Below are 26,976 nucleotides of genomic sequence, written 5' to 3' on the forward strand. Positions count from 1 at the left end.
CCCAATCAGAGACACAGCCACAAGCACCACCGCTGTTGCACTCCGAGGAATAAACGGAGGATTATCAGTAGGTAAGCTGCTTTTTTTAATGATTTTAGTAACAGTAGTAATCAGAGATGTTTACCTGGTGAGACAAAAGACAGGTTACATTTCATCAGCCATGTCAAGTCTGTTTGCTCCACTATAGAATATCTCTGTGTTGTAAATAGTGAAACTAGCAACTCCCAGAGGTCTGACTGGCTGGTGTTAGTGAGTTTCCAAACTTAGCAATTTCACAGTGTAAGGCAGAGAAACATTTTGGTCCCTCTGAACTCCATGATTCTTGCATAGAAACGTCTGGAAAGTCTTGGGCTATCCAGAGTAGGCACATACTATTTTTTTTACTATTTGGAGCTGAAAAATAATATTAAGTAATTCACATCCAAATGTTGGAAGCTGCCTGACCTCATGTCTGTCTTGTCATCTTTCCATTTTTTGTGAACATCTAATAGTGTCTAATCTTAACACTTGGAAAGTGAATTATCACAGATGCACCCATGTTTCAGAAAAAAAAACTGTAGTCAAATCAAAGTATCATATCTTTAAATTAAAGGCAATGTGGTATTGATTAATGCTTTCAAGGATTTGTTTTTAAAATCCAATGCTAACTCAAGCTAAGTTTGAATAAAAATGTTTTAATTTGTAAAGCAGCTCTTGGCTCAGTGGTATGTTATGTTTTCTTTGTGTTTGCTTCCAGACGGAGTTCAGGTTGTGATGTCCACATCTAGGTTTGACCGTGTGAGGGAAATGCCTCTCTATGACCAGGTCCCAGTGAATCCTGGATGGAGGGATACTGAACTGCCCCCTCTCCCACCCTCACCACAACTACATGTGACTGTGCCAGCAGTCAGCTTAGATCCCCTCCCCCCTCCTCCCCTACCTGAGCAGCCAGCTGTGGGGCCTGAATTTTTCTATCCCTCCAATGATGACGAACCAGCTGAGGGGGACTGTGAAGCAATGGACATCAAGCCAGTTCATCGCTTTATTCCCGATTCTATCAAAAACCTTTTCCGGGGCAACAGTGGGAGCCGAAGCAGCAAAGGGTGGCCTGTTACTTCTACACAACTTCACTCCCCCGCCCCATCAGCCAATAAGAATACCACCTGCCACACCACAACAGGAGTCCCCTGCTCACCACCCAACTCTGCCCCTCCATCTCCTTCGCTTCCTGGCTCATATCGGGACCCCTACGGTGGGTCAGGGTGGGGTTATACCTCTCAAAAGGAGAAAGATGGATTGATGCTCGGTGCTGAAGCTATGGATTTGGGTTCTGCAGTGCACAGTAATTTCTCAGCCCAGACCTACCAGGAGCGGGTGGAGGAGTACCATCAGCGCTATGCCTACATGAAGTCTTGGGCTGGCCTACTCAGGATCCTGGGTTGTGTACAGTTGCTACTTGGAGCTGCCGTGTTTGCATGTGTCTGTGCTTATGTCCACAAGGATAATGAATGGTTTAATATGTATGGATACTCCCAGCCACAGATGTATGGAGGACTTGGTGGAGGGGCTTCAGCATATGGAAATGGGGGCAGTATCTACACAGGTCCCAAAACGCCTTTTGTTCTTGTAGTGGCAGGGATAGCATGGATAGTGACTGTAATCCTTGTTGTTCTTGGTATGACTCTTTACTACAGAGCCATTCTTCTTGATTCTTCTTGGTGGCCACTGACAGAGTGCTCCATTAACTTTGTATTGGCAGTGCTGTATATGGCAGCAGGTATAGTGTATGTAAGAGACACAACCAGAGGAGGACTATGCTACATGCCCGTCTTCACTAATGGAGTCAATGGTGCATTTTGTCGCACAGAGGCTGGCCAAACAGCAGCCATAGTCTTCCTGTTCCTCACCATGGTGCTCTACTTTATCAGTGCAGGAGTTTGTCTGAAGCTGTGGAGGCACGAAGCAGCCAGGATGAGAAAGGAAGTGCTGGCACAGGAGGTCTGACCCAAACATCTCTCTTCACCTTCATGAATAAATGTTTAATCTCAGTTAGTAGTTTGACATTACATACATGGTTGAGCTAAAATCCACCTCCATGTGTACATAAGAAAGCTGCTTTAAAACAGTCAGGCTTTAAGCATATTTTAGATTTTATTGAATTGTTTGCTACTCTGGACATGTGGCAAATATCTAAATTAGTTGAATTGATCATGAAAGGCCGTAAGGTATCAGAACTACTAACATGTTGAGCTAGATTACAGAGTCAGAAGGGTTGCAAAAATAGGATTCTTTTACTTGTTGGAGTCCATAATATATAAGATATCAGAGAGAAACAAACAGGAAAAAAAGCAGTAGGGATGTAATTGTTTTTCACCAGATTGTTTTTCACCAGCTCACCAGATCCCTCACCATACAACCTGTGTGTGTATATATATATATATATATATATATATATATATATATATATATATATATATATATATATATATATATATATATATATAATATACATTATAGCTAATGTCCTGTAATGTTTTTTAGATGAAAACCACTGGATCATCTATCCCACTGTCTGTTGTAAGTATGAAGAGTTTTATTTTTTTCAACCACCATATTGCATAGGCATCTTCACAGTATGTTGTGCTAAATGTTTACTGCTGTAGCTGGATTCAGCCTCAAGAGCCTCAGAGACGACACCTCTTCCTACCATTCAGCCTGACATCATGAATGCTCCAAACAATGCTAGATTTGCTCCTCTCATGGCAGCAGAACCAGAGATTCTTCGAGGTCACATTCCATCTGGATATATCCCCAAACCTGTCATCATAGCAGATTATGTTGCGTGAGTGATCTATTTCATTTTCCAATATGCATTCTTACATTTGTTGACATCTTTTTATGATACAATTTTCTGTTATCTTTTTGAGGTGTCCCTTTGGCATTTCTTATGTTTGAAAAGGCTTAGAAACAAATAAGCCTCCAAGTTCTTGTGTTTCAATATTGCTGAGTTGAAAGAACCATCTGAAGTAAAACTTAAGTGGAGTTAACCAGAGTGCCCAGGATTTTGCAGATCATAAATATGATTTTCTCTTTCCTGGGGTATACAAACATTGTATACATACACTGTCATTGTGCCATTTATTCCACAGTATCTGCCGTATGTTCTAAAAGCGCTCCCTGCACTGTTATGTCAGCAGAAAAACTTCCATAGAGTAGGTTCAGGGCTCACTATGACAGCCCTGTCTGAAAAGTGCTTTACTCATGATTCTTTTAGAATGGGAATTAGCCATAATCATCATGCTCAAGATCACCATTCCCTAGTAGCTGTTTAAGGAACAAACATGTAATAAATACAAATTAAAAATATATTTACTTTAAAATGCTCTTCTCCACATATTTATTCAAAACCACAAACCTGCTAATGTTATTTGATTTTATTGGAATATATACTAATGGATTTATTGAACCTGAAATAAAATTCATTTGCCTCTGTTTGCACATTGATGTGTGATGCCTTTTCAGAAAGTATCCCAGCATCCTCTCAGATGAGGAGAGGGATCAGTATAAGGCCGTTTTCAATGACCAGTATGCTGAATACAGAGAGCTTCATGCTGAAGTCCAGGTCATGGCTAAGAAGTTTGAAGAGATGGATGAGATGATTCAGAATCTCCCCTCGAGGCCCTCAAGTCAACTGGTACACCTCCCACACCTACAGACAAAACTGGACATAGACTGAATGCTTCTGCTCATTAATCCTTTCATTTTCTTTCAGGAGAAAGAACGGATTAGTAGCATTTTATCAGAATATCAAAAGAAGAAAGCTGTGAGTACATGTAAAAACTGAGATTTACAACCGATTTGTTGATCAAGTCTTTTCATGCTCCAATATTTTTATGGCTCCAATTCACAATAAATATCATCTGAGGAGACATAATAAGACAAATAAAGATTTGATTGAACTTATCAGTGTTAACATTTCTATAGTGTACAAACCATACTTAGCATCATAAGTGTTTTATTCTTTAATTAAGAGTTGTTTCTGACACTGATTAATTTCCTCTTCTACTCATATTTTTGTCAGGACCCAACCTATTTGGAAAAAAGGGAACGTTGTGAGTACTTAAAAAGCAAGCTGTCCCACATCAAACAGAAGATTCAGGAGTACAACAATACCATGGACTAGGGAGTTAGAAACATTCATGTCTGTAATCGCTTTCTTTAAAAATACTTTGCTGTACAAAGGAATAATTAAAGTTAATAACTTGTATCTGCTCATTGGTGTGCCTTCATTGTATTAGCCTATGTTTGAAAGAGTCCCATCATATAGATGTGCTTCAGGCATGGAAACATGTATTGATTTCATTTGAGCCTGTGTCTGTACTAGCACATGGAATGATGTATTCAGCAAAGTGTGGGCAAGATTACACTGAGGAAAACATTTTATGTGGATGTAAAATAAAGTTAAAATATTTATTTTATGTAAAATAAATAAGTTATGTGAACATAACTTGTTGTTCGTTGAACACAGATTCATCTGGGATCTCAACTTCACATCTGCTTGATGATTAGAACCTATGAATACACAAAGGTCAATCTTCACTTTTAATCAGAATACAGAAAAAAAAAGAAAATGCAATCTGTGTGATAGAAATACAGAAATGAACAGTTCCTTATCAGTTTCAACAGTGATTTAAATCTAACCTTAAGAGCACAGATGTCACCATGTCATTATAAATGAGCAAACAAACAGAACAGAGTACAAAAAATTAGGTACCTTCCTGAAACACCCATAATTTCTTATTACCATGGCTGTTTTTGCAGCTGTTTTGTGGTGAAGCAGCTCACCTGTTGTATTATATAGTGTAATATAATGTCTTTTCAAACATTGTTGTGAACCAAACCCTGTGCTGTAGTTCTACAGACTGCAGATCAGGACTGATACAAAATGTGAGATTTCTCTTGTTTTCAGTGCAACTCGACTGTTAAATTCTATATGTGTGTATTTTGTGTCAGATGTGGTTTTGTTTTATAACATAGTGTTTTTTTAATAAGAACTCTAGAATACTTTTCTATAACAGATGTGTGTTCTGGGGGACTCTGATGTGTTTGCATGACTGAGTTATGACGGGATTTTGTGTGATAGAACTCAGAAAACATTAATAGTGTACAAACATTTTAAGGCAGTCAAGGAGGCACCTATTAATTGATCAATTTATTTAATATATACAAACACAAATTTAGAAAGACATGTTGTAAAATTGTAACTTTAAATTCTTTAATTAAGAAACAAAGGTTCTTTATTTTCCTGCGACAGACCTGACCAGTGTGACCCCGCCTCTCGCCCGGAATGTTAGCTGGAGATGGGCACCAGCACCCCTCCTGACTCCACTAGGGACAAGGTTGTTACAAGATGGATGGATGGATGTGTGTGTGTGCGTGTGTGTGTGTGTGTGGGGGGGGGGTGTGTGCGTGCATGCGTGCTAACAATTTACTTCCAAGATTGCATTGATGTTCAACACCTAATGGTATTTTTCTTTATTTGTATTCTATCACTTTTGATAGAATATAAATAATAGATAGGCTGGAGATCACAACAATGGTTTACAGATTCCTGTACACACAGTTCTTATCTCTGACCTCATTTCTGGCTCCCTGTCGCTCAAAGAATAGACTTTAAAATACTGTTAGTTTATAAATCACTGAATGGTTTAGCATCACAATACATTAAAGATTTGCTGCTGTTGTATCAACCTTCCAGAACTCTCAGGTCTTCTGGTTCTGGTTCTGTTCTGCATCTCCAGAACCAGAACCAAACGAGGAGAAGCAGCATTCAGCATCTATGCACCACAAATCTGGAACAAACTTCCAGAAAACTGTAAAACAGTTGAAACACTGACTTCCTTTAAATCTCAACTAAAAACCCACTTGTTTAGAGTTGTATTTGAAACGTAATCAATTGCAAATTTATTGACGGAATCTGACTTGATGTTGTGTTTTTTTTGTTGATTCTGTATTTTTGTGTTTGATTTGATGTGAAGCACTTTGAAATGCCTTGCTGCTGAAATGTGCTATACAAATAAAGTTTGATTGATTGATTGATTCTTGCACTATAACAAGTAAACCTAAATATTTGAATATATTTCTTCATAAAATTGTCATTAAAATCTCATATTACATACCTGATGCTTTAATCTTTCTCAGATTAGTTAAGTCTTGAGACTTTATTTGATTCCATTTTATGTTGCTATGCCTCTTTTGAACAAATGATTTTATGTCTTAAAGGGATTTATTCTGTAAAAATAAAGGTTAAATAAATAATAAAAAAGCTACATTTCTTGGTTCACAAGAAATGCAGCCTAGCCCACCAGTCTAGTGTTGTAAGCAGTTTAAAAATATATATTTTTTTAATGCTTTAAAGTGGTCATAGTGATCTGAGATGTTTGAAAAAGCAGTCATTGTCCAAAGGAAATATGCCTTTGCTTCTTCTTTGTCTTATTTATTAATTTATTATTGTTATTATCCTTTTTTTTTCTACCACTATAAGAGGGACTTGAGCAGGAGAATTTTTTTTCTGTAAAACATATTTTTAAAACTGCTGTGCAGAAATACAAAATAATTGTGTAGGTTTTTTTCTGTTAAAAAATGGTTCAAACTGTGTGGCTCATGGTGTATGGACTATAAAAGTTGTAGATGTTGTCAAACAACGAGTCTCTGAACTGCTCTCTCAAAATGGCGGTTTAAGTTATTTTTTTTTTCTTTCCATAAAAACCTGAACGGCTGGTTTTGTCAGTTGGGGACAGTAATTCTCCTTGTAGGTTTCACAATGATTAATTTCACTGGCCCCCATCAGACCTGGAAGGTTTTATTTTTTTCCCAATAGTCTCTGTTTTAGATTCTATAAATATTTGTTTTAGCATTTAAATCACCTATAGCGTTTATTAATTCTGGAATTAATACAATCGTTGCATACTTATGGTAAGTAAAACAATCATGACAAAAAATAAAAAACTTGTTCAGAGTAAAACTATTGTGTGACCTTGTCTGTTGTAAGTCTTGATAATTTTCTGGACATAATGCAATGTGAAGTAGCGACAGTGCTTTTCATTTCAACGAGCTAAAATTAAGACTGGTTTTCCGACTGAAACTAGTCAGAAAAATAAAAGCTGCGACAGAAGAAGCTTTCTTGGAGTAGGAAGCCCAGCTTCTGGGAACTGTAGAAGAGCACACCTTTTCCTTTTATTTGGAGTGACAGTGTTATGACTATCTGTATTAACACCTGCTATGGAGTGAGAACAGGATAGTCCTGTGTGGCATTGAGGAACAGATCACGTGACGCAAGCACCTGCAGAGGCCAGGTTTGGAGTTCCTGCGCGCGCGCGCGAGCATATTTGTTTTGTTCTTCTTGTACGACGCCACTCTGTTGTTCAGGATCGGCTTCATCACAAGGTGCGTCATTTTTTTATCTTACCGTGATAATTTGATGACCAAAAGGATTCTAATTAAGGCATAACTTATTTCAATAGATTACTTAAACAGTTTCCATTGTATTTTTTTCTTTAAAAAATATTTTATTGAGGCCTGTGCATTTTCGCCTGAAGCCTGTCCATTGTTATCCACATTTTTTAATGCGACTCTGTTACAAGGTAGCAGAAAAACTAATTTGTTTTTCTTTTAGTAACAGTGTCAGCTGAACTTTAGCCATAGCATCATCAAAGAAACCCGCTGTGTATTTAATTTAATCCAGCGTCTTCCCTTAAAAGTACTGTATCTAACCTGACCTATCTCTGTTAATTTTTCCGAATGACAGCATCTGTAGGTAATATTTATTTAGTTTTTAACCAGTTCCTTTAACCGCAACCATGCTGGGGTCCAAACAGCAGCCTTTGTGCTCTTGAGCAAGGTCAATATTTGGAAGGGGCCATCCATCAGACTGCTTCATTCACTTCCCAAACACAAATAGAAACTTTATCATGAACAAATCTTTATCTAAACAGCTCTAAAATTTAAATGGAATACATTAAAAAAATTACTGCATGTAAAGTTCATCTGTAAATTTCAATGTATCGAGAAAGTATTCACACCCATTCACTTCTTCACACCTCCATGGTATAATGCTACCGTATGCTTCAAACATGTAATTTGAAAAAAATAGCTGCTTTTGTCCTTAAACAATACCTGGGGTTCAGGCCTAAAAGATCTAGTTTGGTTTCATCAGATCAGAGAATTTAGTTTTTCCTGGTCTAACAATTTCTGAAGTGTGTTTTCAGAGGTATCATAAATGTGACTTTAGTGGACTGGGTTAGCAATGTTTGACCTTACAAATCTGGGCTGTCAAACACTAGTTTTAGAGGGCTTGTGTCCTGAAACTTTTAGATGTGTCTCTGTTTCAACATGTTTGAATCAAATAATTAGGTGATTAGCAGGACTCTGTAGAACTTGATTGGATGATGAGTTCATCCAGCGATCCAATTCTAGTGTGTTTTACCTGGGACACATCTAAAGGTTGCCGGACAAGATATCTTGAGGACTCGAGGTTGACAAGCCGGTTCTAGATTTTTCTGTTATCTCCACAAGTTAACACCATAACTTGCCATCGGGTTTTTGGCCAACTCTGACCAAAACCCTTCTTTCTTGAATACTTAGTTTGGTCAGGCAGTCAGATCTAACTTCTGACATTTGCAGGCTTTTTGGGATGCTTAGTGTTTCCAAGATCTTTTGTATCCTACTACATATTTGTCCTCTGACAAATATGCTCTCATGTCTACAGATGGTGCCTTTGACTTTATTGTTTAGTTTTTGCTGTGATATGAAAACCGGTGTACTACAGTCACATTGTAGAAACATCTGAAAGATGACCAATGAAAAAAGGTTCATGTACTCATTATTCTGAAAATAATTTTTTTTTAAAGTACATCGTCTGTTTTTATAGAAAACTCGATTCAACTCAACATAACTTAAGAATAATTCAGTTAAATTCAGTTCATTTATATAGTGCCAATTCACAATAAATGATGTCTCAAGGTGCTGTACAAAAGAGACATATACATTCCAAATGAATGTTATCAAACAATACAGTGTGTTCAATTAATTATTCAATATAGATTAAAAAGTTTCTATCAGGAAGAAACCTCCAGCAGAACCAGAACCGGGCTTAGAACAAGTGCCCATCTACCACGACAGACTGGGGTTTGAAAAGACAGAGCAGAATGCACAAGAAACAGATGAAATGATTGATGTACATTGTAAACAATTTTAAAAGTACAAAGTTAACAGCAGGAGAGAGAAAATGATTAGTTAATGGCAGGATTCTCTCAGTCGATGCCATCTTCCAGGAAGGAATCGCAACCTACTACATAAACAAAAGTTAACAGTTCTAATAACCATAAATAATTAAAATTGGAGTAAAAGAAGACAAAAAGAATTTGGAAAGAGTAAAGCACTGAATACTTTCTGAATAAACTATAGTGCTTGTTATTTTTAATTATCAGCCCCTGAAGAGGAACAGCTTAGTGTATTTTAATGGACAAAAAAAAAAAAAAAAAATCTAAAGAGAAGTTGAATAAAATCCATCCATCCATCCATCCATCTTCTTCCTCTTATCCGGGGTCGGGTCGCGGGGGTAGCAGCTTCAGAAGGGAGGCCCAGACTTCCCTCTCCCCAGCTACTTCTTCCAGCTCCTCCAGAGGAATCCCAAGGCGTTCCCAGGCCAGCCGAGAGACATAGTCCCTCCAGCGTGTCCTGGGTCTTCCCCGGGGCCTCCTCCTGGTGGGACGTGCCCGGAACACCTCACCAGGAAGCATCCAGGAGGCATCCTGACCAGATGCCCGAGCCACCTCAACTGGCCCTTCTCGATGTGAAGGAGCAGTGGCTCTACTCTGAGTCCCTCCTGGATGACTGAGCTTCTCACCCTATCTCTAAGGGAGAACCCAGACACCCTATGGAGAAAACCCATTTCTGCCGCTTGTATCCGTTGGTGGACACCTTTGGTGTTGCCGCGGGTTGCCGCCACGACAGGCACCGACAACCTTGCAGCCACAGCTCCGATAGGCTGCCTCGACAATGGAGGCACGGAACACGGTCCACTTGTCCTCCACCTCCCCCCGGACGTGTTTGAAGTTCTGCTGGAGATGGGAGTTAAAGCTCTGTCTCACAGGAGATTCCGCCAGATGTTCCCAGCAGACCCTCATTGGATCTCGTTGAATAAAATGCCCTCAACCGGAGTTCCGGGCTGCACAGTGTCACAGTTGGTAGAGGTGTTGCCTTGCAGCAAGAAGGTCCTGGGTTCGATTCCCGGCCCGGGGTCTTTCTGCATGGAGTTTGCATGTTCTCCCTGTGCATGGTGGGTTCTCTCCGGGTTCTCCGGCTTCCTCCCACAGTCCAAAAACATGACTGCCAGGTTAATTGGTCTCTCTAAATTCTCCCTAGGTGTGAGTGTGTGTGTCAATGGTTGTGTGTCCTGTGTGTCTCTGTTGCCCTGCGACAGACTGGCGACCTGTCCAGGGTGACCCCGCCTCTCGCCTGGAACGTAGTTGGAGAGGAACCAGCAACCCTCCCGACCCCATTAGGGACAAGGGTGAACAGAAAATGGATGGATGGTTGTTAGTTCCTTGTAACATTGAATATCACAGTTCTTATGAATAGCAAAAGGTTGTCTTAGGTCTTATACAAACGTTTTCTTTGTTTCCTCAAGTCAAGAGGATTGTTCTTTTTTCTAAGACGTTTGAAATCCAGAATCATTCCAAGATGCCAAGCCACCGTCACAGCAACCATCTGTACCCGCCAAGTGGAAGTAAACAGTGAGTGGTCACACTTTTACTACTTCTATGCTTTTTTAGGTATGAGCATCATACATCACACATTTCTTTCCCATTGTAAATGGGTCAACTTTTAATATTTTTTTAATTTACAGTTGAAATCGTACGTTTACCTACACACAATAAAAAGGCACGTTTTCTTATTTTAGTTTAGAAAGCGATTAAATAGCTTACTTTCAGCATGAAGCATGTTTGTTGAACTAACTTAATTTTTATGAGTTGGATCAACTTAAGTAGTGTGAAGGTATCACTGTAACATCAGTTGGTTTCTCCAGTGTGATGTGGTGGTGCAGGGGTTTAGTACACTGCACGTTTGGAGGCCTTAGTCCTCGACGCAGACGTTGCTGGTTCGACTCCCGGTCCTGGCAACCATTGCCATGTCCTCACCCTGTCTGCCTACTGTCTCAAAAAAATACGAGCCACTAGCGCCGCAAAAACTCTTCGGAGAAAAAAAAGTTGGTTTTATCTAAATTGCCATTAATCTTAGTAAAGTAAATTATTTGGTCCAAAGTGTTGCAAATTAGTTGGGCTGGCTCTTTTAAATTACATTGGGTCCAACTATAGTAAATAAGTTGAATCAACCTTAATAAATTATATTGAGCCAACTCATTTTATTTAAATTAGAATAACCAAAATATATTAAGTTCAGCCAACACATTTGATTTAGAATCAACCATATAATAACCATAACATAAGTTGATCCAACACAATTTCTTTACATTGGAATAACCTTAATAAATTAAGTTGACCTAACACATTTGCTTTAAACAGGAGTAACATAATTACATGGTGCTGAAATAAAGCAAAGTAATCAGGTGGAAAACCTTTCCATGATTTTTTTTATGTTCATCCAAAGAGGGATTTTTTTCAGTATTGTATAACTTTTATGAATCAATTGATGGAGTCTTTATGGAACTGTGTGCGAGGTTAATGACACAGAGGTAAAACTTCCTATAGCATTACCATTCATATGGGTGCTTACTTATATACCACAACTGTAGGATTTTGTGTTGCTGTATACTTTGCTGTTTATTTTAATATTCCATGGCATCTAAATCACCTGCATCACATTTTTATGCTGCAGTGCGTTGTTCTACTTCCAACCACTGACTGGATATTGTTATCATGTTGTATCCAGCCAGGCTTTAAAAATCTCTCAAGGTAAATAATTGTAGTGGCTGTTTATTTGTTCTGGTGTAAAGCCACTATATTGTTCAACTAGCTTCAGTTTTCTTTCTTTGTTGACGTTTATTAGCTTAGCTCTTAGCTGACGCATTTCTGTCCAACAATATGCTCTTGTTCATTAAAAAAGTACTTACCAGTCTACACAAAGTCTGATGAACGACAAACTTTACTTTTCTTCGAGCAGACATTACATAAGAATTCTTTAGTCTTGCACAGTATTCCACATTTTAATGGTCAAAAACTGTGCAGAGTTTAGCTGACCACACCACATCCAATTTTCTTTCTAAACTAAGTGACACAGCACTTTCCATATATTTTCAATTACGTCCTTTAGGTGGCACTTTTCTACAAAAAAACATACTAAAATAAAACTTTATTGCTAAGATAATATCTAAATATGCAAAAGGCATACACAATAATAAACGATGTTCAAACTGACATTTTTGGCTCTTACGATAATATTAAAACAACAAATTAAAGTGAGCTAAACACAAGCTCTTAAAATCATAGGAATGTTAAACTATACTACTTCTAGTATACATTTTCACATGCTAAAACATGGTACACTCTTTCTTATAATTCTGTCATGGCTAAAGCAGAACTATGGTAGTGTTGCTTCCAACATATCAAATTCAACTATTGGGATGTTTCTTTTGAGAGGTAATCAAAGTTTGCTTTTGGTGAAACATTTACTGCAAACATTCTCTGTACTAGTCTTACTATTTGGCGTTATTGTTTGAATCTGACCTACTGTGACATTCATATATTGACAAAAGCTTGTCTACTCTCTTCTGTTGACAGCAAACATAGGCACAGTGAGCCCATGTCAAACCCAACCTTCTCCTACTATAAAGCAGACAAGAACATTCAATTCTATCGCTGGAATTCCCCCCCAGGTGTGATGAAGATACTCTGCATCATCATCGTCATCATGTGTGTGGCCATCTTTGCATGTGTGGCCTCAACTCTGGCATGGGACTATGACATGGGTGTCATGGGAGGTGGAACTGCCCTGATGCCGGGTTTAACCGGTGGATACGGCAGCAGCTACGGCAGCAGTTACAGTGGCTCATACAGCGGCTCTTACGGTGCTGGTCTTGGTGGCAGTTCTGGCAGCTATGGCTATGGAGGAACACAAATTGACCCCAAATCTGGCAAAGGCTTTATCATTGCCATTGCTGCCATTACTTTCATAGCCACACTGATCATATTTATCTTGGTGATTTCAAGGCAAAATGCAGCCCGTTCTTCAAAGTTCTACCTAGCACCCATTATTATCTGTGCTATTTTAGCATTTTTGATGCTCATTTCCACCATTGTCTACCTGGTGTCAGTGAACCCAACTGCACAATCATCAGGATCTATGTTATACAACCAGATGATCCAGTTATGTGCACAATACCAGACACAGACTCAGGCCCAGGGTATCTTCATCAACCAGTACCTTTACCATTACTGTGTGGTGGAGCCCCAAGAGGTGAGTTAGATTATTTTAATGCAATTACTTTTGAGACTGTGAGAGGAGAGCACAAGCTTTGTGAAACTGTTTTCATTTTGAAAATGTATGAGTGTGTTTTGTGTGCAGGTAAAAGCAAAAACCAAATTTCTTTTGTAAAGTGCTTTGTGTTGTCAGCGAGAATCCATGTACCTTAAATTCAGTACAAATCTTACTGGACCAAGATTAAATCATTCTAATTTTAGGGTGAATACAGGATGATTAAATCTCAGGTGAAGCAACATTTGTATAAATGAAGAATTATTTCTCTTCTATTTCCAACCATTGGATATTTAAAAAATTATTCCTGTTTCATAATATTATCATGAACTTTGAGGGCTTTTAATTTATATTATTTATCCTTAATGTTGGTACAAGTTTGATTTTTGCACATGTAACCTAGGCAACATTCAACTTCTCTGATCACAAGATGCCATTTTTATTTACATCTTGTGTAGGTGTTTATTTTAGCTTTAATAAATGATACCTTTAGTATTTTGATGGTAAACACAATCGATTAGATTCATTGGCTGTTTTTGGAATTTTATGTGTAAGTCTAGTTGTGAACAAATCCAAGCTACATTAGGAATTCTTTATCTTGTAAAAGGTGTAAGGATTTTATGCTGAAAATGTTCTTTTCAACTAACCCTTTATGTATGCAGTGAGAAATCTGAGCCTTTGAAGAGACACTGTTTACTTGGAGCAGGGTGGAATTTACTGTGCTTGTAGCTAGATGTAATTTTAGATCACTGATATTGGATGCTTTTGTCCTGCAGGCCATAGCAATTGTCTTGGGCTTTCTGGTCGTTATTGGCCTCATCATCTTACTAGTGTTCGCTGTCAAGACTCGCTCACTGATCCAGCGCTGGGGCCAAGACCGAATTCTCTGGGAGGAAGTGAAGATTATTAACCCTCCTTTCAACAACAGTGTCGGAGAGTGGGTAAGTAAGAATAGGATAGAGTTTGTCAATCTAAAATCAGATCACTTTACCTAAAATGTTATCTTCTGCCCAATTGTAACTGCAAACTCTTTGGAATTTTTTTTTTAAAAAGGTGAAAGGGTAGATAAGTTTTAATTGTAACCTGCTGGCTTTATTTCATTGTGTATTGATGTTGTGATACGATGTTGACGTTGATATGTGTGGCTCTTAAATAGTGATCAGGATTAATAGACAACTTACACATTAAGGCTACACATAGATGAAATTGCAACATTTATCTCAAAACAAATTAGACTCCTGAACCTACCTGTCAAGTGATATTCCCTTTTCCTTTGCTGATCAAAACTTTACCTGTCGTACTATTTTTCTCCATTGTTTTTATTTTTAGAATATATATATATATATTTATATATAGACAAAAGTTTTGACATCATCAGTAGCAACACACAAGTTTCAGCTTGGAAAACTTCAGCTGTTTTTTTCACACACTGTTGCCCTAAATAGAGATTTACTACTGTGGTGTTCCCAGTCTTTACTGATATCTATCAAAGATGATCCAAGCAAGGAATAGTGATAGACAGATTTAGTTTGTGAAGCCTGAAGACATTGGTTCTGAAAAGCATAGTGTGTCTGTCTGACGCATATTGGGTCCGACAGACAGGATGTAGTTGTACAGTAAAGCAGGGAGACATCCGTGTTGAGGATGAAGACTTATGTGGGCTGTGCTCTCCCTCTGTGCCACCACAGTGTCCCAGCGCAATACAAGTTTTTGTTTGTCAAGTCTAGTCCATGGAGGCACCAATTCAAATGATCTGCTGTTAACATCTCATTGGAAGATTTTACAGCACAACTTGGGAATGAATTTAGGGGGTTATCAGATTAACAAAAGAATATCATGTACTTTTAACTAAATAATTTTATGTTTCAAACAAAAACGTGACACAATCATGTTTGATAAACAAAGAATTCAACAACTTCACGTTTATGAAATTTAATCATGTTCAGATAACATGATTCATTCTAGTCAGACTGATATAGTGCTGAAGCTGAGTGAGATCACAGGATGTCACACGAGACAATCGTTTTTGTCTCAACTTGAATAATATATTCAAGTTGAGATAACAGGATTCAATTTAGTCAGATTCATTTCCCTCTGAAGAGGGTCTAGTGAGATCATGGGATCACTAGAGATTATGAGACATAACTGTTTTGCGCCTGGGAAGAGTTCAAAATGGTTTTAGTTACACATTAAACTATAGATATTTGTTTTTCTCTGCAGGGCACTATTGGCATTTAAGAACTGCACTGAAACAGTTCTTAAATTTCTTTAAGCATTTAAGAACTGTAAAAAAAAGTATTTTTTAAAAAAAGTTTTTGAATTAACGTAATTAAATCATGGAAAGGAGTTTTACACAATTAAATAACTTTCTTTCAGCATGAAGCATGTTTGTTGAACTAACTTAATTTTTATGAGTTGGATCAACTTAATAAGTAGTGTGAAGGTATCACTGTAACATCAGTTGGTTTCTCCAGTGTGATGTGGTGGTGCAGGGGTTTAGTACACTGCACGTTTGGAGGCCTTAGTCCTCGAGGCAGACGTTGCTGGTTCGACTCCCGGTCCTGGCAACCATTGCCATGTCCTCACCCTGTCTGGCTCTGTCTCAAAAAAATACGAGCCACTAGCGCCGCAAAAACTCTTCGGAGAAAAAAAAGTTGGTTTTAATTAAATTGCCATTAATCTTAGTAAAGTAAATTATTTGGTCCAAAGTGTTGCAAATTATTTGGGCTGGCTCTTTTAAATTACATTGGGTCCAACTATAGTAAATGAGTTGAATCAACCTTAATAAATTATATTGAGCCAACTCATTTGCTTTAAATTGGAATAACCATAATATATTAAGTTCAGCCAACACTATCAACCATAGAATAACCATAATAACATAAGTTGATCCAACACAATTTCTTTACATTGGAATAACCTTAATAAATTAAGTTGACCTAACACATTTGCTTTAAATAGGAGTTACAGAATTACATGGTGCTGAAATAAAGCAAAGTAATCAGGTGGAAAACCTTTCCATGATTTTTTTTATGTTCATCCAAAGAGGTATTTGGATTGGAGGTATAGGTATTCATGTCTTGATGTAGCAAAGGGAACCAATACTGTGCTGGTAGTAATATTGGTCATGATTAGATCTACATTTATTTAAATTTGAACTGAATCATGTAATCCCTTAAGTTGTTTCATAACACATTACGGTACACTTATTTATCAATATTATATATCCAAAGGCTCCAACTCTCAAAAATTAGTTCTTTTTTATGTAAGGTAGAGAAGAAGAGGTTAGTGGGTTAGATTTATTTTGGCAGAGGCTACACATGTTTTGTTTTATGCAAAGCAAACTGTTTTGTAAGTTTTTCAACCCTTTCTCAATGAACTGTGAGAAAGGGTTGGATGGTTTCATTTGTAGTTTCTGGGTGTGGTCTGTTGGGCAATTGTTGTTTTCAAGATGATGTCCTGAAACTCAGGAGAGGCGTTGAGCACAAAGTAGAATTGGAAAGAGCTTTTATGTTAAAGTTTGATTCCAACGATGAGAAATTAGGAACTTTAGGAACTATTTCAGAACAGCCTTTAAAATTGGAAGTTTTCAATTTAGTCAAGTCCACCAGGAGAACATTCAACGGTTTAGACAGTTTTAGAGACTAAAAGACAGCTCTGTCAGACTTCCTGCTGACGGCAGTGATGGTATCTGTGGCATTCACACATGCAGGAAGAGGAGAGTGGAGAAACCGGTCAGACTTGGTGCATGGCTCTTCCACCCACAGAGTTTGTCATAAGAGAAAACAGGTTACCTCAGGGTAAAAAGAACCTGAATAGAACTCAAAAAGCAGGCTTCTGGAAAAAGAGAATAAGAGAAACAGAAAAAACTAATGATGTCCGTCTGTCTGTCAATGTCTCTATTTTTCTCTCTAGCAAGATGATGATAAACAGATTTAAAGACACATTTAATGAAAGTGGAAACATTCAGTTGACGGCTGGGTCAAGGACTCAAGGCCTCCAAATGTGGGTCGCGCTATACCCTACGCCACCACAGCATGCCCATCTGTTTGAACTTCTGATTCAAACAGAATCAGAAACTTGTGAGATTGTCACATGCCACAATCTCACATTGTGGCATGTGACAATCCCCTTGCACAACAATTACCTCAGTTAATGTATTTGAGGTAATTGACATTAACTCAGTTACCCCACTTCAGGTGAAGACTGTGTCTGGTGAAGCAGAGATGTTGGTCCGAGACCCTAATGACAGAGTTGGGGGTTCAAGAGAGTACCTGGACAAGCTGGACTACAACAAGCCTCTCTACCTACCAGGGTAACTTAATCAAATCTACTCTTCTTCCTCACCCTTAAGCTGTAATGACATAGATAAGTTGGTAAATGATTTTCAGTCTAAAGTTTCAGATATCATTGATTCTATTGCCCCAATTAAAATGAAGGTTGTGTCTGGTAAGAAGAAATCTCCATGGAGAAATGAACAAACAGTTCGATCTGCAAGACAATTCTGCCGTAGGGCAGAACAAAGTAAAACTCAACTTCACGTTCATTATGACATCTATAAAGAAACACTATGTTACTATCATTTAACACTCAAACATGCAAGACAGGCTTTCTTTGCAGATGTCATAAACAAAAACATTAATAATGCTCCAGCTTTATTAGCAACAGTTAACAGACTCACAAACCCTCCTATCACGTTACCACCTGAATTTCAGTCTATTGCTGCCTGCAACCAGTTCTCCAGCTTCTTTTCAGAGAAAATTCAAAAAATCAGAAGATTAATCTGCACATCCTCTATAAAGTCAGAACCAATGCTGAGCCCAAACAAAACAAATAGGAAAAATGACCCAATTTCAACTACTTAATTATAAAACCCTGGAGGAAATTATAAGTCAACTCAGCTCCAGTTCCTGCTGTCTGGATGTCCTACCCTCACATTTTTTTAAGAAAGTTCTGCCTGTTGTTGCTACTGATCTGATCCAAATAGTAACTCATCGCTCTCATCAGGCGTTTTCCCCCAGGCTTTAAAATCAGCAGTAATCAAACCACTGATAAAAAAGAACAATCTGGACAAATCACTAATGCAGAATTACAGGCCGATCTCCAACCTCCCATTCATCAGCAAAGTTATTGAAAAAGCTGTTTAAACAGTTAAATGGCTTCCTAATGATCACCAACCGCTTTGACTCCTTCCAGTCTGGTTTCCAGTCGCACCACAGCACAGAGACTGGCCTAGTCAAAGTGTTCAATGACATCCATATAAATACAGACTGTGGGAGAACCACAGTGCTGGTTCTGTTGGACCTCAGTGTTGACCAGGACATATTACTGAATGGACTGGAGAGTTGGGTCGGACTCTCCGGTCCAGTGTTTAACTGGTTTGAATCTTACATAAAGATCAGGGATTTCTTTGTTTCAATTGGAAACTTCTCATCAAAGAGGTCAAAGGTCACATGTGGGGTACCCCAAAGTTCAATCCTAGGACCCGTCTTATTCAATATTTATATGCTCCCACTGGCTCAGGTTATAACAGGAAATTATATTAGCTACCATAACTATGCAGATGACACACAGCTCTACATTACGATGTCACCAGGTGACCTTTGACCCCATCCAATCACTGAAAAGATGCTTAGAACAGATAAATGTGTGGATGAGACAAAACTTTCTCCAGCTGAACAAAAACAAAACTGAAGTTATTATTTTTGGACCTAAAGAGGAACGATCTAGAGTTATAGATCTAGAGTTATAGATCTAGAGTCAGTGCACAGCTTCAGTTATTACAACTAAAAACCAGCGATCAGGCCAAAACCTGGGAGTAGTGATGGACTCTGACCTGAACCTTCGGAGACACATAAAGACAGTTACAAAGTCGGCCTTCTATCACCTGAAGAACATTTCCAGGATTAAAGGACTAATGTTTCAGCCAGATCTAGAGAAACTCATCCATGTGTTTATCTTCAGTTGTATTGATTATTGCAACAGCATCTTCACAGGTCTGTCCAACAAATCAATCAAACAGCTGCAGCTGATCCAGAATGCTGCTGCTGGAGTTCTGACTAAAACCAGGAAGATAGAGCACATAACAGCAGTTTTAAAGTCTCTCCACTTGCTCCCTGTAGCTCAAAGAATAGACTTTAAAATACTGTTGATAGTTTATAAATCACTGAATGGTTTAGCACCACAATACATTAAAGATTTGCTGCTGTTGTATCAACCTTCCAGAACTCTCAGGTCTTCTGGTTCTGGTTCTGCTCTGCACCCCCAGAACCAGAACCAAATGAGGAGAAGCAGCATTCAGCATCTATGCACCACAAATCTGGAACAAACTTCCAGAAAACTGTAAAACAGCTGAAACACTGACTTCCTTTAAATCTCAGCTAAAAACCCACTTGTTTAGAGTTGTATTTGAAACGGAATCAATTACAAATTTATTGACTGAACTTGACTTGATTGTTGATTCTATGTTGCATTGTGTTTTTGTGTTTGATAAGATGTAAAGCACTTTGAAATGCCTTGATGCTGAAATGTGCTATACAAATAAAATTTGATTTGATTTATTCAAGTCCACTTCTGCATGGGCAGATCACTGCTTTTAATCCCTTTTCCAATTAGAGCTGCTTGGAAAAGAGGCAGAGGACTATATATGGAATAACTGCCACTGAGTATGTTGTAGCACTGTAAAAATGGTTTGTCTCATACAAAAACCTAAAGATTCTCACTCTTGTTTTCAGAGACTCTGACATAAGCAGTTTTGCAGGAGGCTATAAATCCAGACTGAAGGAATATGATGCTGGGTTTGAGTCCGGAGATGACTTGGAAGAAGAAGATTTCAGTGTGTGAGTGACTTTCATATCTATCTATCTATATCTATATCTATATCTATATATATATATATAGATATAGATTTAATTTTAATTTCAATTTAATTTTTTTGTCATGGCGGCGTCCCTGTGTATGTAGCAGGGGCGATTCTAGGATTTGACTTTTAGGGGTGCTTAGACCCCAGCAGGGCTAAGACCCATGAGAAGATATTTGTTGGTGTGGTTTTCTAAATCTAACTGCTTATTTACATACATTCACAAACAAAATTAAGAGAAATGTTGTCAGTTATTCACAGAACAAAAGAACAATATTCATTTTACTCAAACATATACTCATAAAGAGTAAAATCAGAGAAATTTGACTTGTTTTCCAGAGGTGGATATAGTCAGTTTGAAACATAATCTCAAGATTACATCATACCTGTTAACATTAATGAGACACAAGCAGCTGTGGAGTGACACAGTCCTCCCGTGGTCTGCTCCCACGGAAATTAAAATAAAATCTACTCAAAATTATGCATTTCATTTGAAGAATATTTTACTAAATGCATAGGATTAATAAACCTAAAACCAGTTTATTATCAAGTTAGAAGCTCAGGTTAATGACTATTGAAAATGAGTCCTTAACCTCAACTTTATTTGAAAATACTTAGAAATTGCATTATCATTATTTTTATCTGAATGTTATGCGGCTGTTGGCCTTTTTTCTTTAAACAAGAATGAATGTCCATCTATGAAAAAGTAGAAATTATGATTCAGGGTTTTACTATTTCAGTTCACAGTTCATGAAGTGGGCCTATTATAGTTTCAGTACCAAAGACCTTTCTGTTCACACAGAACCAGCCTAACATTCTGCACTGTTCTTTAGTTTTACCTTATTTAAGTGACTCCGGAGAGATTTGGGAAATTAATTACAAAACAACACAACAGTCACTAATTAAACGTCAAGAAAGACCAATAAGAGTAATTAACAAGGCTAAGTACCAAGATCAGACTAAACCATTTTTTTATCCAAATATTTTGCACATATACAACATTTTGTACAGAACTAGAAAATACTCTTCAAATAATAAAGCCAATACTGTACTCAATTTCATTCAGAAATATAAAAATGATTGTAAATTAATTAAGTATTGCATTGCCCATTGCAAAAAATCACTAAGCATAATATTTTGCAATGCAAATTGTCATCTGAATAAAGGCACTGATGATAAAAGTCTGACCTCTTATAGCTGGTTTATATATATATCTATATATCTATATATATAAAATAAAAAATATATAATAAATATATATATATATATATATATATATATATATATATATATATATATATATATATATATATATATATATATATAATTTATAATGGTCTTTACTGTTTTTTTAGAGGCTGGTTCTAGACCAAATTTACCTCAGGGCCGTGCAGACAGTGTTTTTATGGAGACACTTAAAAAAAGAGTTAAACAAAAACAGAGCAATATTTCATCATTTTAATATTGTGAGCCAAAGAGCCACTTGTGTCTCCAGAGATTCAGGTTGCAGATCTCTGATTCAGTAGATGGAAAGTGTGATCCTATGTCCATACAGCAGTTAAAAGAGCAGTGTCATAATTTTTAATTCATTAAATTCTATCCATCCATCCATCCATTTTCTTTACACCCTTCTTCCCTAAATGGGGTCGGGAGGGTTGCTGGTTCCTCTCCAGCTGCGTCCTGGGCGAGAGGCGGGGTCACGGGGTCACCCTGGACAGGTCGCCAGTCTGTCGCAGGGCAACACAAAGACATACAAGACAAACAACCATGCGCACACCTAGGGAGAATTTAGAGAAACCAATTAACCTGACAGTCATGTTTTTGGACTGTGGGAGGAAGCCGGAGAACCCGGAGAGAACCCACCATGCACAGGGAGAACATGCAAACTCCATGCAGAAAGACCCCGGCCGGGAATCGAACCCAGGACCTTCTTGCTGCAAGGCAACAGCTCTACCAACTGCGCCACTGTGCAGCCCTTCATTAAATTCTTTTTTTTTTTTTTATAATTTTAATGTATTTTTAATAATACCTTAAAAAGAAAATTGTGAAGAAAAAAATATCTACCACTTAATATTTTAAAAAGATATTTATTTAGTATCATTTCTTTAGAACCCCTCTTAGCCCCCATCTAGAACCGGCCCTGGCCTGCAGGTCTGGGTCTGGTGCACTTTGGTTTATCATGTTTTTTCTTCATTTATAGGAAGTCAGATTATCCAAACTAGTAAGCCACATTAATAAAATATTAGTGAAATAGTACATTAAATGACCACTGGACAATTATTCATAAAATAGATAAACATTTTTGAATAAAACACAGAGAAAGAAATGTAATGTAGGAAATATTTATGTATTTACTGTTAATTTATTTGCATGATTTGTTCTTTAAATGGCCACTTATTTTGGCTTTTGCTATTATTTATTAAATATCATCCAAACTCAACATCCTAAGCAAAGAATCAAACCACAATAGTCAACTAAAATCACAATAAGAAACTTAATCAATCAATAACTAAATGTTCTGTACCATGTCGGCCTCAGGAGATGATTGAAGATGAAGAGACTGATTTCTGGTTCTTAAGATTCTGATGGGTCTGCAGTTCCTCTCCTGATCCATTTTGTCTATCATACAGCAGCACACTGCACCATGAAGAACACTTTTTTTTGGTCTTTTGATGTACACAGTATCCATCTTCTCTGAAATTGTTCAGCTTATAATGCGAGTCTTTCCACTCACATCTGTATTTTTAAAAGCATTTCTGCTTCTAAGGACATGGAATCGGGTCGAGGACGTTTTAAAAAGACCCGGGTTGATAACAGCTCACCGTGGCTGCGTAATGTCCGTCTCTAGGCAACCGTGACATTCAGTGTCGGTCCGTAGCAATCTGGGGTTCTTTAGCTCCTGCCACGGCAGTTTAGCTGACCTTAATATTTCCTGTGTTTTTTTTTGGTCATTATTGTTAAACTTAGTGTTGATGTGTGTATGATAGGCGTTTCTATCGGACAATTATGTATCGGTTCAATACGGGACGCACATTTAAAGGTCAAATATGGGACAACTCCATATTTTACGGGATGGGTGGCAACCTGATTCAGGGGTGCTGAGATACAGTTTTAGGGTGCTAAAGCACCCTAAAACTGGCCTGGATACGCCACTGGTATGTAGGGGTGTGTGGGTGCGTGTGTATGTGTATGTATTATCTATTTTATGAATAATATATATATATATATATATATATATATATATATATATATATATATGAGATTGTATCTCGCTGTTGTTTACAGTTTATTTCCACCCATTATGGATGAGCAAGAGCGACTAAGTTACAAAAGAGAATTTGACCGAGACCATCTTGAATACAAGAACCTACAGGCTGCGATGGATGGCTTAAACCAGAACCTAGCTGACCTGGAAGGAGACTTGGACAGGCTCCCTGAGGGGAGCCCACAGTATCTGGTGAGGGCATTAAATAAATAAAAAAATTATTGAAAAGTAAATTTATTTTAGTGACTCAATTCACAAAGTTAAACACATTTGGATTAATCCCACATAGACTGAAGTTTTGAAGCCTTTTTTTGTTATGATGATATTGTGCTTACAGCTACTGAGAATATAATATCTATGGCTAGAATATCACATCAGACCAATAAAAGCCATTTTCATACCGAATTTTTTTAAAACATACTTTTAATTTGACAAGCACGTCAGAGTACAAATTACAGTGCTGGTACTGGAATTGAATAGTACTGGTACTGCATACCAATACTGATTACGACACACATTCCTGGCTGTCTGGTTTGAGTTTATTTGATTTTTTTCTTTGATGTTAGTTTTTTAACATGCTGGAGTGAGTTAGGTGGGGAACTAGAAGCTTGTCTTTGTGTTTATTGTATATTTCTATTATCATGTAATATTTTCAGAAGTGATAATAAATAATAATTATTAAAGTGGAGTAGTGATGGAGCTGCCATCTCTCTTGTTTATTACATAATTAAAGTTGTGTATGAATCTTGAATAATATGTTTCTATATTGTGACACTAACAATGAATTGGTCTTACTACAGGATGCCTTGAATGAATACACTCAAATCAAAAGCTTCAAGAAGGTAAGGTTAGCCAAGCTGTGAACTCTGATGATAAATATTAAGTGGACAATGGACTTTTCCACCACTAAAGACTGCTTTGGACCACCATGTGTTAAAGTTACTTACTTTAACAGCTTGTGTTAAAGTAAGTTACTACTTTAAAGCAGTAGCCTACTTTAAAATACTGGAATTTGCACAGAACTTAGTTTTAGCTGTCTAATGACATTTAAAATATTAAATCATGTCTTATGATCTTATGAGCTACTTAATATGTTGAAGTTATACTACTCTGATTCGAGTATAATTTTTGGGTATTGTAACCAATCCCTGTAAATAAATGATTGCACTATTGATTTTTAAAATTTCTTTATTTTTACCAAAAGCAGCCATAAAAACGTCTGTGGGGTGCCCGCCTTCCACAGCGGGTTCCCCACCATGGAAGGCATCCCTTATTTTTTTTTGTCTGATAGGTTCAACCCTAGATGAATGTAGCATCTAGTGCATTAACATGTTAGTCTTCATTATCTCCGTTTGTTGTAGTGTACTGGGATAAATGTTAAAAAGATACTTAGCAGCTGGATGTTCCAATTACCCCAGTCAACACAAGCCTTCCATAAGCATTCACAAAAGATAAAATCTAAACAATCAGTGGACAAAGAAAGTACAGAGAACAGATGGCTTCCCATTCCATCTTTCTCACTTTGTAGCAACCATTTCACTGCACGAAAGCCACAAAAGTATTAAAAATATTTTTTAAAAAGAAGATTATCCATAATGATGAAAATAGAGGGATTATTTGTTTTTAAATACAGTTGATGCACATGCAACCTGACTGCAGAAAGAGCCAGCTTGCCTTTAAACTGTCACCAGTTGACATGGTAACCCCCAATGACTTGCTGTTTTAATATTAGGCAGCATGTTGTCAGCACACTACAATTGTTTATCACAGCATGATGACATTAGTTATGCTACCAAATTGACATTAGTTAATGAGATGCATCATGGCGACCCAAACACATCACATCCAGATGAGTGGATAAATGACAAAAAATGCCCCAACATTCAGTGAGAGGACATTACTTACTAGGAATATTAAAGCAGTTTTGTTCGCGGTAAGATAGCGCTCAGTGAAATGTGCTGGGTCCCTCTAAAAATAAGATAAACATAACTATGGTGAGGAAGGTTGCAGCTGTAAAACCTTAATAGCCTTAACCCTAAAATTGCAAATTTTTATGAAAAATTGAATTTATATTTAGCATGTAAAGGACAAACACAGAATAAAGTCACAGTAGTTCATCTTTTTTAAATGATGTCTTGGTTTAATTACTTCAGACGCTAAATCCTTTGGTGCTCATCTGAATGGTGGTGGGAAGGACAGAGAGGACGACACAGGGGGCTAGAGGATAGTCAATGTCATGTTTATTTATAAATATAACGTTTTAAAAAAACAATTGACTGAAGTGCTTTGGAATTATACTAAAAATAAGATATCAACTAGAATAAAATTGTAAATAAAAATAAACACAACGCTGAAGCTTTGCATTTGGGAGGGTCAGGAGATGACCTGCTCCTGCGATCAAAGAAGAGCTACTCTTCATTTAGCCGGGGACAAGCACTGTATCAGCAGGTGTATGAATCAGTAGCTCATTGTAAAGTACTGGGCACAACCCAAACACTTAAATCTGTTCTATAAATCTTGTTGCAGGGCGGGCAGTTCAGTTTATTGTTTTTAAGCCAGAGATGTTTCAAAGTTGAATTTGGCTTCGTCTCGGATGAGTTATCCACATTGATGAAAAGTTTGTATGTTCTTTTCTTGTCAGTCCTCAGATTACCAGATGAAGAAGAGGAGATGCAAATATCTGAAATCCAAACTGTCACACATCAAGACCAAAATCAGTGAATACGACCGCCGCCCCTGAACATTCTCCTGCGACTTGGTTCAGTTGAAGCATATTATTTAAACTCTGTATGAAGGATGTCTTAACCAAGCCTCTCACTATATTCTCGCCACAGGAGATGACTAAAATAGTATAGTTTTGTATTTTTGCATTAAGAATACTTTCCAAATTCAATTGCTGTGTATAACATCTGTTGTATTTAGCTATTAATCTGCATCCATATATTGGCTTATTTTATTCACTTTAATGCCATCTTTCTTTCTACATAACATGCTAAAGCTAGCTTTTAAAGCTACATTAAAGATTTAATGCATGAACTTGTGTTATCCATATCATATGATTGTTTTGGAATTTGAGATGAAATCTTTCATCAGGTGTTTTATAATATTTTCCTTGTATACATGTCAATAATAGAGCAGCAGCTTGCTGGAAAAGGAAGTGATACTTTGATTATTGATGCATCTCTGGATGCAAGTGTTTTTTTATTAAGTGTACTAAAATGAATTACATTACAAACTATCATATTATTTTGATTTTGTTGTTGCTGGGGCGTTGTTTAATTGACATATCTGTAGGATTTTCATCTCTGCAACGTAAACGGCATTGTGCACAATAAAACGTTGTAGTAATTTGTACTCGGAGTTTTAATTAAAATGTTAT

The 26,976-nt window shown here is 37.4% G+C and overlaps 1 protein-coding gene across 1 annotated transcript; it reads left to right on the forward strand.

The window, feature by feature from the left end:
* LOC122827847 lies at nt 1-26,951 on the forward strand. The gene is made up of 16 exons (XM_044110918.1): nt 1-71; nt 737-1,977; nt 2,521-2,556; nt 2,643-2,821; nt 3,502-3,673; nt 3,752-3,802; nt 4,061-4,159; nt 7,281-7,425; nt 10,670-10,775; nt 12,780-13,455; nt 14,250-14,414; nt 17,673-17,788; nt 20,208-20,312; nt 23,618-23,789; nt 24,398-24,439; nt 26,239-26,951. Exons 2-16 carry the CDS (start codon nt 754-756, stop codon nt 26,335-26,337), a joined length of 3,387 nt encoding a protein of 1,128 aa, XP_043966853.1. The 5' UTR covers nt 1-71; nt 737-753; the 3' UTR covers nt 26,338-26,951.
* Nucleotides 26,952-26,976: the final 25 nt, after the last annotated feature.

Source organism: Gambusia affinis, linkage group LG03, assembly GCF_019740435.1.
Source record: "Gambusia affinis linkage group LG03, SWU_Gaff_1.0, whole genome shotgun sequence".
In the NCBI taxonomy this organism is placed as follows: Eukaryota; Metazoa; Chordata; class Actinopteri; order Cyprinodontiformes; family Poeciliidae; genus Gambusia; species Gambusia affinis.